Here is a 14689-nt window from a genome sequence, read left to right as displayed (position 1 = left end):
AATTTAGTCCTACTTTTTAGATTTGAAAATTCAGATCTAATTGTTAACAATGTTAAATCTGTTGATGTGACATTTTGAAATAATAAAAAATATAAATTTAAGAAAATATTTTTAATAATATTAACAGTTAGACCTAAATTTTGGAATTTATCAAATTCACGAAAGGTAAAAAGAAATTTATGATATATTTTAACATTAAAATATTTACCAAAATGATATTTGAGGAAATTTGTGGTTGGCCCAGTTTGTATAACAATGCTAAACCCACTTGCTTATAGTGGGCTTTTTAATGGGGATAGCTGTTTTATTATATTTAAGCTTTTTTAAGTTAATTTATTTAAAATTATATTTTATACTTTTTATAATATAATAAATATAATAATGAAATTATTTTTATTTTTAATAATTTAAATAAAAATAAATTTAAAAATAGTCGAACTCATTGGATTTAAAATTAAGACAATTTAATTTCTAACAATTTTAACTTATAAAAAAAGGACAAATTCTATATAAACTCTGTTTTTTAGTATTTATTATATTATAATTAAATTAATTTTATATATTATTTGATAAACTGTAAAACTAAGTACTCAAAAATTAAGTATTGAATATTATACTTAAAATTAAATATAGAATATAAAATAAATTTTAAATTATGAAAATTTTATATTTTTATCATTTTAAAATATTTCATAAAGTCAAATTTTAGATATAAAATTTTAAAAATAATATAATTTTAAATAAATAAAATAAAAATAAAAATAAAACAATTAAAATATTATACATTAAAGTGATAATTTATATTTTCCAAACCTATTTATATAAAAAATTTCTATCATTTGATTTCTATTTTATATTATAAAATATATTGAAAAATTTAAATCATAACAAATATAAACTTTAAATTGTTTTAATTTTTCAAAGAGTTATAAAATGTTTTAATTCCTTATTATTATTATATCGATAAATCAACATTTAGTTCTTTGACAATTTTTTAAAATTTTAACCTATTTGATGATGCGACACTTTAATATTATATTTAATTATCATTTTAAAATAAACTTTTTAAAAATATGATCATGTGGCACAATTTTAGAGTACTAAATCATCACATGAATTGAAACTATGAAAAATTGTCAATTTCAATGATTAATGTGCAAAAATATTTAAGGATTAAATTGAAATAGTTTGTAAAATTAAGGGACTAAATATTGCTTTATCCCATTTTTAAACTATGTTAGGACTACAAAGAAAATTAAAAATACCCATTTGTACACGTGTTCTGATCCCAGACCATTTCATGGCCACGTAATCATCTTGTCTATTTGTCATTTTAATACTAAAATCCTCAACACTGAAAAAAAAAAAAAATCTTCAATCATTTTCTTAACCATTTAATCTCACATTTTCATAACATGTAAATTCAAAAATTCTTGTTTTTGTTTTGTTTTATTTTCTCATTAATTTGAATATATAATGCCTTTTTTTCTCCATGGAATTTGCTTATTTACATTAAATTTGGAGATCTGATTTATTGATTCTTATACCATTGATTCTTATTTACATTAAATTTGAATCCAAAATGCAAAACAATGTTCTTATTTCTTCTTAATTCACATCGCTTGTAGATTCATGTACTATAAGCTTGTTCTGTTTATTGAGAAATTTTTTTCATTGATTTATCTTTTTTTTTTTGTTGATTAATTTCTAATGTTAAAAGCAGTGTGGCAAGAGAAGATCAATGGAAAAAGACACTTCATATTATGATATATTGGGTGTCAGTGTTGATGCATCTATACCTGAAATCAAGAAGGCTTTTTACCTCAACGTAAGCTTTTCTACATTTGTATGATTTTCATGATTTTGATTTATGAACATTTGAAAGCAATGCCTTGATGCATGATTGAACCATGTTTCTTCTTCTGGGATTTGTGAGAAAATTTGGATGAATTTTTTGTTTCCATGTTGAATTATGCAATAGGCATTAGAGATTTGGGTGATGAAATTTGTTCTGCATTATTAGTTTAGGTTTCTTCTGCATTGTATTTTTCAGGCAAGGCGAGTTCACCCCGATAAAAATCTAGATGATCCGAAAGCTGCTGACAAATTTCACGTAAGCTACCACCTTTTAACTATGCTTTTAGTTGATCAATTGTTTGAAAAATGTCCTAAAAGAAGACCCCTTTAGCTTTAGTACTGGTTTTTAACTACTTGTTGAAGGGAGGTTCGACCCTCAACGGAAAATATTATCCTCGTGTTGGTGTTTTGCCTCCCATTCTTTGAGCAGAGACTAAAGGGCTTCACGGAGTTAAAGGAGAGCCTCGGTTGGCGGAGATACCACCTACTTGCAGGGAGGAGGTGCCGGTATTGTGTATAATATTAATTATGCATATTGCGCCTGGGGGTGTTCAAACTACCAAGGCATATAGGCCTTATCTTTGTAACAATGGTACTTCGAACCCACCGAGGTATAGGATGCATAATTAATCGTACGCACAATACTGATACCTCTCTTGTGAGCATGCAATTAGTATCTCTAACAACTCACGCATTCCCTAAAATTTGTAAACCACTTTGGACTTTCTCAAAGTACAGGAGACAAAACCCCAACACAAGGACAATACCTTCCACTAAGGGTGCAAGACTAGCTTCCCCTCAAGACTACTTTAAATTGGTATTTGCATCGAGTTAATCCTTTCATTATAGTAATGAAAATTTGTTCCATCATCTGCATTTCTCAATTATGTATTTGGCTCTTATTTTTCTCGTTGTTTGATATACGTTAAGGCACTTGGTGAGGCTTATCAGGTTCTAACTGATCCCGAAAAGCGTGAAGCATATGACAAGAGAGGGAAGACTGGAGTGATACCGTAAGTTTATATGCTATAAGTGTGATGTTCATTATCTCGCATACTGTTTTGAAATGCATAAAATGACATGTCATTTTTTGGTTATATGTTATAAGTGTGATATGCAGTATTGTTAATTTTACATGGTAGCATAAGTTGTGGAATGTGAAATGAAAAAAATGAATGGGAATAATTATTTGGTTCAAGCATATTATTCAACATAGCTTAAAATGGTCTGTAATGCAGCCAACATTAAGTCTGGTTAAGCTAAAACCTTGCACAACACCAAAAGCTTTATAGGGATAAAAATGGAAGACTGAAATATATTATTAGATGCTGAAGGCAATTCATCCATGAAACTAGCAATGGCTGCTTAGTGGTCAATTACTGTTTTCTTAGGGACACCATGTTGGATCCTACGGCTGTGTTTGGGATGCTTTTTGGAAGTGATTTCTTTGAAGATTATGTTGGCCAGCTAGCAATGGCTACTTTATCAGCCATTGAAGTTGAAAGTGATTCCTTGTTAGATGAGGAAGCTCATAGGAAGAAACTCGAGGAAAATATGCAGGCATTTCAGAAACAAAGGGAAGACAAACTCATTGAAATACTGAAAAATCGCTTGCAGCCATTTGTTGAAGGTCAAACCAATGAATTCATTCAATGGGCGAATTCAGAAGCACGAGATCTTTCAAAAGCTGGTAAGCTTTCTATCTAAGCTAAATGTGAATGAAAGTGGTTTTATTTTTAAGTATCAGCAATTAAGGACTTTTAGACCTTGAGTAATATGTTAGATAGCTGCTACCTTCCGTTTGCTCTTAAATATAACTTTTGCCAGCTTTTGGTGAGGCTATGTTACATACCATTGGATACATTTACACGAGGAAAGCCGCCAGGGAACTTGGTAAAGACGGGTCTTGTATGCAAGTACCATTTTTAGCAGAATGGGTGCGAGATAAAGGGCACCGTATAAAATCACAAGTAAAGGCTGCTAAAGGTACAATATTCTGCAGTTGAAGTTTAATAAGGCCTTTCTGTTTTGTTTGAACTTCGAAGTTAAAACGTAACCAAAGAGTATACGCATCTTCTTGTAGGTGCTGTTAGTTTAATTCAAATACAAGACGAGCTGAGGAGACTGAACCAAGGAGCAGACAGAGAAGAGAACATACTGAAAGCCCTTGAAGAAAAGAAGGATGCCATGCTTCAATCCCTTTGGCAGATCAACGTGGTCGACATCGAGTCAACTTTATCTAATGTCTGTTTAGAAGTGAGTTTACACATTTCCTTAAATTTATCGATGCGGTTCATTTCAAGATCAGTGCCCTTGTGGCATGTGTGCACGTTGGTCTGTGTGGATTGTTAACCAAGTACCGATAGTTCGCACTTTCATGGATTTCATAGCAGTTTCATGTTGGGGATCCTAAATGATATTAGATCAGTTAAACTAGGTTGTATTTTGACGCAAATAATTAAAATCTATTTTGTTATCCAGGTACTTAGAGACGCTAGTGTTTCGGAAGAAGTTCTAGTCTTGCGAGCGAAAGGAATGAAGAAACTCGGAGCCATTTTTCAAGTAAGCATCTATGTTGCTACGACTCTTCATTATTGTTGCACTACTACCTTCAAGGTTAAAACTTAGAAACTTAGACCGTACTTGAATCTAGAACTCACACCGAGGTCTAAGTAAACAATATCAGTAACAATGACTTTCCCTGTAATTCATGACAAAATTGTCGTGGAAATTCTTGTACTAAGAGTCAGACTGTATTTTGCTCCCTTTATGTTAGAATAAAGTATACGTGCTATGCAACTGTCTGGATGATATTTAGCAAAAAGAATCAGGGGTAATTTGTTCATTTTTGGAGTAAAGGGTAAAACGTAATCTAACTCCTAGTCCATGGTATTTTTACCGTAATTCATCTTGCTTCAAGTTTTGTTTCGAATGGCATATGTGAATTGATGCCATGAATATGTTACATGTAACTTTCATCTATTGTTGTTGAATTTGATCTTTCCATTTCGGATTTCTCAGGGAGCAAAATCTGCTTATAGTAGAGAAAACAGTCTGCGCCGTGTAAATGTCGAAACGGAAACTGCCGGTTCTTAGCCATCTCAGTACTCTGATTGATGTCCGCGTCGGGTTAGTCAATGTTTTCTTTTCTGTGTCGGACTTTTGGACTCAGTTCAGTAGCATAATTGAAGGAAAGGGGATAAGCTTGAAGAATGTGAAAAAGGAATGGTGGTGGAGAAGCAATTTCGGAGATTCTATTGTTTAGTGTCAAAGTATATATAATTTTTTCATTTAATTATATTTATTTCACAATTTTTCATGACAATTTTATTTAAATTTATTAATTTATCTAAAATTCAAGTTTATTTATTATCTCAAATTATTCTGAGTATTATTATCTAAATTTGAATTAACTATTAGGTAAACTACACTTAAGATCACTAAATTATTAAAAAGTTTACATTTTGGTCACTTAACTGTAAAAGTTTCAAAATGATTACTAAATTAATAGAAAATTTTCATTTAAGTCACTGAATTATTTGAAAGTTTTTATTTAAGTCACTCGAGTGTTATGTTTTTTCTTTTTAGTGTCTGACTAGTGAGTTCTAAGCAACGATTCTGCAATCAATGCGGTGATCAAATCCATCAACAAGTAAAATAACATGCTTTAGATCTAAGTCGGCTTGATGGTCGGTGTTGGATATTGGAGAAGAAAGATTTTTGAATTTTGATTTGCAGATTCATGTCATTTAAAATTGTTCCATGATGTTTCAATTGGTGTAGGCAGTGCAAACAAAGAAAGCATACAACACCGATTTTATAAACCTAGTGACTTAAATGAAACTTTCAAGTAATTCAATTCTCATTTTATAACTTTTTAAAATTAAATGACCAAAATATAAATTTACTAATAATTTAATACCTATCTATATCATTTACCTTAAATATTATTATCCATTAGATATCCAAATTGTAAACCGATATCAAACATTTCGATTATTTTAAGTTATCCAAATCTACAAAATTTAAATTTAAATCAACTAATATTCCTTTTATTTATATATAAAATTAAAATCATAAAATGGATTCATATATTATTCGAATAAATATTTTAGATATTTATCTATATCCGCTCTAATTTCATAATAAATAATAATTTTAACATTTGTATATTTTTAATATTAATATAATACATAAAATTATTCAAATTCTACTTCAACCTTAAATAAAAATTAATACATTTTAACACATTCAAATCCACAAATTTCTACGTTAATAACAATGTTAATATACATAAGATTCAATCCTCTTCAACATCTGTATCTTAATGTTATCTCAATCTGAAAACAAAGCAAATCAGATATGGTGGAATATTCGAATTTTCACCCCTACATTTATCACTTGCCTAGTTAAGCTACACGTGTCCTCCACCTTCTCAACGTGGCAATTTCCTGCCTGACGTTTGCGACGTGTAAAAATATTAAACTCCTAAGTTTACATGCAAAAAAAAAAAAAAAAACACCAGCCCTTTCTTCTCCACCGTTCCCTTTATATTAAACACCTCATGAATAATTGTTTGCTTTACTGTAAAACACATCTCCCCTTTTTACGTATACGAAAAATGGCTGATTTGAGAGACGAACACGGCAACCCTATTCAACTCACCGACGAACACGGCAACCCGGTTCAACTCACTGACGAACACGGTAACCCCATTTATGTCACCGGTATTGCCACCAAGCATCCCACGACGACAACGTCACTGTCGGGTTTAATGGGATATGGCACCGGTTCCGCCGTCGCCACTGATCAGTCACAACAGCAGCTGCAGCCACCGCCTCCGCAGCAAACACAGCCGCTGCATTACGAGGTTTCCGGCAAGGAAAAGATTCAACGCTCCAGCAGCTCCAGCTCCAGCTCCAGCTCCAGCTCTAGCTCGGTAATGAAAATTAAAAAAAAAAAAACCCCCGCTATGGGCATCTATGCAGTATTTGTTTTAGTATTGCTTTTTTGCTTCTCCAAAAATGTTTTGCAAATGGTGTTTTTAAAGTGCTTTTATGATGGAAGATTGTGTTTTTTACTTAAAATGTGCATAAGTTTTTGTAATTTTCATTTGAAATTTAATTTTATATTTTTATTTATTTTTATATTTTTATTTTTAGAAATTTAATCTCTTCATTTTCTAGAGATTTTAATTTTTAAAATATTATTAAAATTATTTTGTCAAATTCAAGTTTATTAGCAAGTATTTTTCCTATTTTAAAAGTCAAATAAACAAAATTTTAAAAATAAAATTTAACAGAAAGTGATGTAATTAAAATTTTAAAAATAATAGTATAGAAATTAAATATTAAATTTGTGAAGAACATATTTTAAAATTTTTTTATTATCAAAATCAAAAGTTGGTTTGAAGTGTTTTTGCTATTAATAATTACATATTTATATGTTTAAAATTTTATGTTATATTTATAATTTTAAAGTTACTTAAAGAAAATTTCTTTGTTAATGAAGTTTAAAAAAATGTCTTGAATAAATTTTAAAATTATTTATTTATGGATTTGGATTTAGTCGGAGGATGATGGGATGGGCGGTAGAAGGAAGAAAGGGCTGAAAGAGAAAGTAAAGGAGAAGCTAACAAGTGGAAAGAAGAAGGAGGAGGATCAATCTCAGACCAAAACTTCGGCTGTCAAAACCACCGCGTCAACCACAACCACCACGACTGATCCCCCGCCTGGCCAGCACCACGAGAAGAAGAGTGTGATAGAGAAGATAAAGGAAAAACTACCTGGTCATCATGCTCATTAACCACTGAAAGTTTGTAGTTGTGTTGAATTATTTACTTTCTACCGTGATGTTGTATTTGTGAATTCTATGTCTTTTATTTTTGAACTTTGAAGTGTGCTACGTTTGTGAAATGTGTAATATTAGTATTTTGTTTTTTTAGTTATTTGACCTTAAGTAAATGAATGTATAATGAATTGTCTAGATCTTTTCCTTTTCTGCTTTTATATATCCATAAAAGGAAAAAAATTAACAATCACAATTTCTTTTTTCATAATTTATATGTTATAATTAATACAATAAATATTTTTTGAGAATACAAAATAAATATTATTTGTTTAGCAATAATTGAACTTCAATCTAACTTTCTAATTCTAAATTATAAAATTTAAATGTATAAACTATATATAAGAGAAAAATAAATGGATGTATAAATTGAGTAATGGCAAATTGCCAACATCAAAATCTACAGACAAATTACAGGAAACAGTTCATAACAAAGTAATATTCTACAATTTTGGTGAATGTGTGAGTTCAACTCAAAGGGTGACTGAATCTTTAGACTGGTTTGTAACAGTCATAACATCTAGGCTTTTTTTTTTAAATAAATAAATGAAATAAAGAAAATATTGTAATATAATTGACATTTTACGGTTTTTAATAAAAAATATTTTTAAAAAATTAAAATTGCATTGAAATATTAATTCTATTTTAATTTTTTCTTGGTTTTTTTAACAACAATATTTATTCTATTTTAATTTATCTTTTTTATTTTTATTTTTTAACAAGTGATTAATTTGATCGTCCCGTCTCTAAGCTGATTCATCGGTTTTGAAGTCATTTACCTTCTTATATCTCTGTATGAGAGTGTTTGGCTCTCTCTATTTTGTTTTGGCTCTTTTCCATACTATAACAACGCCATAAAGGTCTGATGAAGCCAATAAGTTCTCCCCATGGTTCCATGCTACTCCTATAACTGGAAAACCATGACCCTGTGCATACAACAAATGATTTTAACCAGTTAAATAGTTTGACTACTGGAGTAGTTCGGGAAGCGAGGGAGTCGAACCTGAAGCTTGTTTACACATGTATGCTTTGGCCGAGTTAAGTCGTAGAAGTTGACGTGTGTATCTTCGCTTCCAGCAACTTCACAGCGCAAAGAAACCACAATGTCAGCAAAGGCATATGAAAGTACACTAGTTCTGTTTGGTCGGTGTCGGGACGGAATACAAACCTATATATTCGCCCTTATCAAGGGAAAGCAGAGGGCAGAAGGAAGCTCGAATGGTGTGAATCCGTGAAGTTAACTTGAGCGAACAACGTAGGGTTAGATAACCTTGTGATTCCAAATTGATACTGAAATGCGAACCTACCACTAATCAGTTACTTGTAATAATGAAGGTAGAAGATACGATGTTGTGAACGAACCTAAAGAACGAAAGGCTTCCATCTTGAGTGCACGACAATAACACAGGACCCTTTGTCATCAAAGAGAAACTTCGGTACTGTACGGTCGCGACTGGACATTTCAGTTTGTTGCCACTTTTATATCGATGAGAACGGGATAATGCACCTGTGCGGGATTCCATACTTGCGGTGTATATGCATCCCTGCGAAATTATCGTCCCATAAGGAACATTCTAAAAGACCAAACAGATTTCTTTGATTATGATGATTATGGCGAGGACGGTATAAGAGAGACCTGTGCATCTCCACAGAAAATTAGCTGACCGGTATGATCATGGTCCATTGAGGTAACCTCGCTGTCAAAGTTCGATTTGGTAATAATCCTGCCAGTGCTGAAATTGAATACCTGGTGCAGAGAAAAAAGTGAACAAAATCATACAAGCAAGTTTTGACGCAGAGATCGAGCAACACAGCTTTAGATTCCGAAAATTCAAACTCACAAATGCACGCCTATATAAAGAGTCGGTGAAGGATTAAACATATGGAACTAGCCAACCGGATATTTATACAGACAGAATTTTTTTACGAGACGAAAGCACGCATTTCGTTCGATTATCCAGAATCCGATTTAGCATATCACGTCAACTGAACTATGACCATTAAGATTGACCAGAGATGATTAAAGGCATGGAGGGGTGCTTACTGTGATATCTTTATTTGCATTTCCAACTGAAAGAAAGTTGTTATTTACCTGCAGATAATAAACAAAAGAATAAATAATCTTAAAAAGATTGCCTGACTTGAAGGGTATGTATCATAAACACTGGTTACTTACAGGATGAAATCGAATACACAGTTGTGGAGAGACTCCATATATAATTCTAATGCAAAGGCCCTTTGATAGCTCCCATACTCGCACAGTTTTGTCCTTTGATGATGATGCAATATATTGATTGTTTGATGAGAAATCGAAATCTGATAATGCAGTGGCAAATCATAAACATGGTTAATAAACGGTTGATTCAATGAATCATAGTTATAAAAATAAAATTCAACCTTAATTACAGATACTAGAAATTTAATGAGACTATCAGTATGTATAATAGGTAATTAGCATCCACTTTGTATCAGTGGACATGGATGCCTAAATCTAATTCAATAATGATTTGGTCAGGTGGATCATTCACATAAGCATTTTAGGTGCCATCTCGGGGTATCGGTTTATGGGTGATTCAAGGATACACCACTTAGACCATTTTTTTCTCCCATGTGAAAAATGGTTCCTAGCTAATACAAAATGACCTGCAGTTCTGAACCAACTTTGTCTCATTATTTTTCTGAAAAATAAGATCTAAAAGGGCTCCAACATGATGTATTTCTTAGTTCATATTCTTACCAAGAAATATTTTGCTCACTTTCACATCAATTTCACAATCTAGTTATTCTTCTGTGCTGACCTTCACAAACAGTGTCAAAGATACCACAAATCTCAGTATCTCACTGATTCAGGTTTTAACTGTGAAAGATCCTTTACAATATGAAGTAGAAGTAGGCACCTTCTCAATTTAGTCCAATTCCACTAAAATCCAAAAAGAAAAATAACGAAGCAGGAATGGAACAAACAATCATAAATGAACAAGGTCGTGGTCTCCGTAAATGAAAGTATATAGCAGATAGCATGGCTACAAGTACTTTAGTCTAAGATATAAGAAAGACAACTGAAACAATACCAGGTAATCCAACCTGTGACATCTTTTGAATGTCCATTTAATTGCTTGAGAACTGAAGGTGGGTCGGAGACAGAGCAAACTACCAATGTCCCATCCGATGCCCCATATGCGAGTAGATCAGAACTCATGTGCCCAAACTTCAAAACTGTAACCGCTTATAAAACCAATCATATTGCTTCGTTTCAGAAACGGTGAAATAAACTGCTTAAAATAGTATGACAAAGATGAAAGAAATCAAGATTGCATTCAAAAACCATAAAAAGTTACCAGCTGCTTTGCACTGATCAAATATGCAGTGCATTCCTACAAAAGAATATGCAGGTTCAACTCCTCGTTGACGTGGGCGATCACTGTCACTAAGGCTAGAGCTTCTATTAGTAGAACCAACAGAGCCACTTCGTTGATCCTGCAAGCATGGAGAAGCATTCAACTCTTCTCAATTCTTTTAAAGGCCTACTTAAAAAATGGTTTTCAAGAGCTTGACATGCAATAAGTTCCTTGTGAATGGACAAGGAAATTAAGATATTCTGTTCTTTCATTTTCATCATCAAGAACATGATGATTTAAGGCACTTGATGCAAATGAACAATATAACCACAAGTCAATAACTGACGGAGAACAAAAATTACATAATAAAAGTTTGTAGCTAATACGTACTTTGCTAGAGTTCCAGCTTTCCGCGTCAAACAAATGTGAGAATGAACCTGACCTTGAATTCCAAGGCCCACTGCATCAACCAGTAAATTACCTTGATGTCAGATTTTTTAAACAATACCACAAAAATTAGCAGATCATTGTTCATAAAACATTGGTAAAAGGACTTCTGCAGTCCCTCTCAATTTTGAAATTGAACAAATTGGTCCCTCTCAAAAAATCAAGACAATTTAATCCCAATCAATTTGACGATTAATCACGAAGTTAATATTTTGGGTAATCTATAAAAATAGTCACTTTTGTTTGTCTCAGGTTACATTTTAGTCACTTATGTTTGAAATGCTACGTTTTAGTCACTTATGTTACTATTTTGTCACGAAGTGATCACTCTACCGTTAAGTTCCGTTATCTCTCTAACGGTAATTCTATGTGTTAGTCCAACTAGATTTTAGAAGTCAACTTGGATTTTTAAATGGGATGAAAATAGATTTTTAATTAAAAAATTTAATTAATTAAAATTTTTAAACCTAAATCTTAACTAAAAAGACTGTTTATCTCCTCTTTTTAATTTTTCTTCAGTCTCTTCTTTTTTTCAATGATTTTTTTTATTTGACTGGAAAAATTATTATTAAGATCAAAATAGTTGAAATCAAATTAACTGCTTCATAAAGATGGAGGTATGCCTTCTTTGCATTCCTCTATCTCTTTTATTCAATACTGAAAAATAAAAGATTAGATTTTTTATTATTTAATGAAAACCCTAAATTAAAATTCTTGATATGAATATTAACAACTAAAAGAATTTCAGATAAAAAAAAAGGAATACCCACAAAGGGATGTGAACAAACAAGGCGATTCAGATCAGAAAAAATCTGATTGAGAAACTAATTATTCAAAAACGTGAAGAATTGAAAAATACAATGATTTGGAACAAAAACGATTACCATCTTCTTATTTGTCAACAGCACTTCATTTTAAGTTTTAGAACATAAATTTGTCGGTGAAGAAGACATACTTGGACTCTCCATTGAATCCTCTTTTGTTTTTGTACGTGAATACAAAATTTTGATGATAATAACTTTTTTAGTCAATTGAAAAAGAAAACTAAAAAAAGGGGGGAGATGGATTTTTTAACTAAGATTTAGGGTTTAAAATTTTTAATTAATTAAATTTATTTAATAAAAAAATCTATTCTCATCCCATTAGGAAATCCAAGTTGGCACTTAAAATCTAGTGAGACTGTCACGTAGGATTACCGTTAAGGAGATAACAGAACTTAACGGAAGAGTGATCACTTCATAAAAAAATAATAACATAAGTGACTAAAACGTAATATTTCAAACATAAGTGACTAAAATGTAACCTGAAACAAACAAAAGTGACTATTTTTATAGTTTACCTAATATTTTCCATCAATTTACATGAATTTGATTGATATAATAATAAATTTAGCTTTCAAAGTTTACAATTTAATCTTAATTTAATAAATTTATTGGGCAATATTTGTTTAAATACGTAAATGTTGTGATTGAATGTGTTGAACTTATTAAAATTAAGGTCGAAGTGACAAAATATATAAAGTTGTAAACATCAAAAGTTAAATCTGTCACTATATCAACAAAAATTATTTACAATTAATGAAACACATTAATCTTATGCTTAATTGTCCTTGTTCACTTTCGAAATTGCTAGAATTAAATTGCTTCAATTTTTTTCAAAGCTATTAATTTACTCAATTTTAAAATTAATTGTTTTTACATAAATAATCCTTTAACCCCTTAGCGACTACAAAATTCATCCGCTACCGTGCATTCAATCAAACTAATGAGGCTGCAATTGATAGCTTCAATTTGTAAAGCAAATAAATAAATGAAAATTAAGAAAGGGGAAAATTGTTTGGATAAATTCCAGTACCTGTTTCCAGGAGTGCTAGGACGGCTTGGTGTTTGTAATTTTTCCCATTTTCTTGGCCTCCTCATGTAATTCCGGTACGCCACATAACCTTTTCCATTACATCTCCAATCCTTCAAAACAATGAATGATGCTAAAAGGTTTCATTTCAACACATAACTCGTTCCATAACTAGCTAAAAATCAAGCTCTCAAACAACTAGAACACAGATCCATAACTAAAACGTGCACATAAACAAAAAAACAAAAAATAAAAATAAAAATAGAGCTTACAAGTCGGCGATAAGAACTGGACTCCGCTTTACGAGCGAGAAGAAATCGACGAATGCCGATATAATCGGGACTGGAATCGGCATTCCCTGGTTGAAGCAAGCAACAAAAAGTTTCCGGATCCTTCATGCTTGCTTTCTTTTCACTGGTTTTATCGGTGCCATTGATACAACTCTTGTTGTTTTTGTTTTCGTTGACTCCTTCCTTCGAGCTGTTATTAGTGATTTCACCTTCCGCCATTGTATTAAACTTGCTGTGGCTGCTTCATCAGAGACCGTTCACCGGAAAATCAACGGCGTCACGTCGATCGTAGAAAACAACCGGTAGATGTGAATTTAGAAAGTAGAATCCAATAACAAAGACGTTGAAAAACTACGTTTTCGAATTTGGAATTGGATCTCAATTCTCGAATCAAAATGAAATGGAGAACAAAGAATTATTTTTATTTTTTTAATTTTAATTTTTTACTTGTTCGGCTTTTATAGACCCGCCAAAAATGGATCCCTTCTCTGGTCTTTTTTAAGGACAGGCCTCAAATGACTGACTACCGGTCATGATTTTATACGAAATTAGCTTTTAGAGGTTCTTATACTGCCTAAATTACTTCAAAACGTAAAGACAACGTATAAAATAAAATCCTAAAATTCTGCTATTAGTCCCTATACTTTTGTGAAAGTTGTGTATTTAGTCCCTTAATTTGATTAATTTTAGTCCTTTTACTTTTTTTAAGTTGTAGATTTAGTCCCTGTACTTTTTTAATTGGTAAATTTTAATCCTGACTTAAAAGAGTAATAGCTAAATTCAATTACTAGTCCTGTTTTATGTGTACATTTGTAGATTTGGTTTATATTCTCTAATAGGATCATTCTAAGTCCTTATATTTTCTGAATTTTGAAATTTCAATCTGTATGCAAATCATTAATTGGATTTTTTTTAGTGAGTAATTTGTGAAAATAACAAGCTAACATAACATTACACATATGATAATATGTTTGACACTTTAGATTTTAGAAATAGCATAACTTAATGAATTTATCAATTATCATTTGGTGAAGACTGAAATTTTAAAATTTGAAAAGT

At 31.3% G+C, this 14689-nt stretch overlaps 3 protein-coding genes across 7 annotated transcripts; 2 read left to right on the top strand and 1 right to left on the bottom strand.

Annotated features, from left to right (window-relative positions):
* The first annotated feature begins 1289 nt into the window (after window positions 1–1289).
* LOC108459495 (chaperone protein dnaJ 10-like) lies at window positions 1290–5212 on the top strand. Of its 5 annotated transcripts, none has more exons than XM_053026870.1 (9): window positions 1290–1417; window positions 1724–1828; window positions 2054–2113; window positions 2788–2870; window positions 3249–3547; window positions 3685–3843; window positions 3941–4113; window positions 4339–4419; window positions 4879–5212. In XM_053026870.1, the coding sequence occupies exons 2-9, from the start codon at window positions 1742–1744 to the stop codon at window positions 4951–4953; spliced, it is 1017 nt and encodes a 338-aa protein (XP_052882830.1). In that variant the 5' UTR covers window positions 1290–1417; window positions 1724–1741; the 3' UTR covers window positions 4954–5212. The 5 variants fall into 5 exon arrangements, with proteins under 5 accessions (XP_052882830.1, XP_017614363.1, XP_052882828.1 ...); XM_017758874.2 differs by having other exon boundaries at window positions 3920–4113; XM_053026868.1 differs by having other exon boundaries at window positions 1303–1417; window positions 1721–1828; window positions 3920–4113.
* A 1191-nt stretch (window positions 5213–6403) lies between these two features.
* Window positions 6404–7835, top strand: LOC108459407 (late embryogenesis abundant protein). Its single transcript, XM_017758770.2, has 2 exons — window positions 6404–6796; window positions 7426–7835. The coding sequence occupies exons 1-2, from the start codon at window positions 6422–6424 to the stop codon at window positions 7660–7662; spliced, it is 612 nt and encodes a 203-aa protein (XP_017614259.1). The 5' UTR covers window positions 6404–6421; the 3' UTR covers window positions 7663–7835.
* On the bottom strand, window positions 7586–14161 carry LOC108458952 (uncharacterized). Its single transcript, XM_017758338.2, has 12 exons — window positions 13613–14161; window positions 13344–13453; window positions 11433–11502; window positions 11043–11181; window positions 10789–10929; window positions 9881–10020; window positions 9749–9796; window positions 9341–9451; window positions 9067–9248; window positions 8873–8994; window positions 8708–8784; window positions 7586–8630 (listed from the first exon to the last, which is right to left on the bottom strand). The coding sequence occupies exons 1-12, from the start codon at window positions 13847–13849 to the stop codon at window positions 8520–8522; spliced, it is 1488 nt and encodes a 495-aa protein (XP_017613827.1). The 5' UTR covers window positions 13850–14161; the 3' UTR covers window positions 7586–8519.
* Between the last annotated feature and the right edge of the window lie 528 nt (window positions 14162–14689).

The sequence above is a fragment of the Gossypium arboreum genome, chromosome 4 (genome assembly GCF_025698485.1).
Source record: "Gossypium arboreum isolate Shixiya-1 chromosome 4, ASM2569848v2, whole genome shotgun sequence".
Lineage (NCBI taxonomy): Eukaryota > Viridiplantae > Streptophyta > Magnoliopsida > Malvales > Malvaceae > Gossypium > Gossypium arboreum.
Note: the sequence above shows the minus strand (reverse complement) of the source record. Positions and strands in the feature narration are given on the sequence as shown.

Excerpts from the sequence above, each read along its gene's own strand:
- LOC108459495 (XM_017758874.2), top strand. The coding sequence starts at position 1,742 with ATGGAAAAAGACACTTCATATTATGATATATTGGGTGTCAGTGTTGAT. Across the intron at positions 2,871-3,248 it reads GGGAAGACTGGAGTGATACC|GGACACCATGTTGGATCCTA; the intron begins GTAAGTTTATAT and ends CTGTTTTCTTAG. Across the intron at positions 4,420-4,878 it reads AACTCGGAGCCATTTTTCAA|GGAGCAAAATCTGCTTATAG; the intron begins GTAAGCATCTAT and ends CGGATTTCTCAG.
- LOC108459407 (XM_017758770.2), top strand. The coding sequence starts at position 6,422 with ATGAATAATTGTTTGCTTTACTGTAAAACACATCTCCCCTTTTTACGT. Across the intron at positions 6,797-7,425 it reads CCAGCTCCAGCTCTAGCTCG|TCGGAGGATGATGGGATGGG; the intron begins GTAATGAAAATT and ends ATTTGGATTTAG.
- LOC108458952 (XM_017758338.2), bottom strand. The coding sequence starts at position 13,849 with ATGGCGGAAGGTGAAATCACTAATAACAGCTCGAAGGAAGGAGTCAAC. Across the intron at positions 9,452-9,748 it reads ATGCAAATAAAGATATCACA|GTATTCAATTTCAGCACTGG; the intron begins GTAAGCACCCCT and ends TCTCTGCACCAG. Across the intron at positions 8,631-8,707 it reads CATGTGTAAACAAGCTTCAG|GGTCATGGTTTTCCAGTTAT; the intron begins GTTCGACTCCCT and ends TTGTATGCACAG.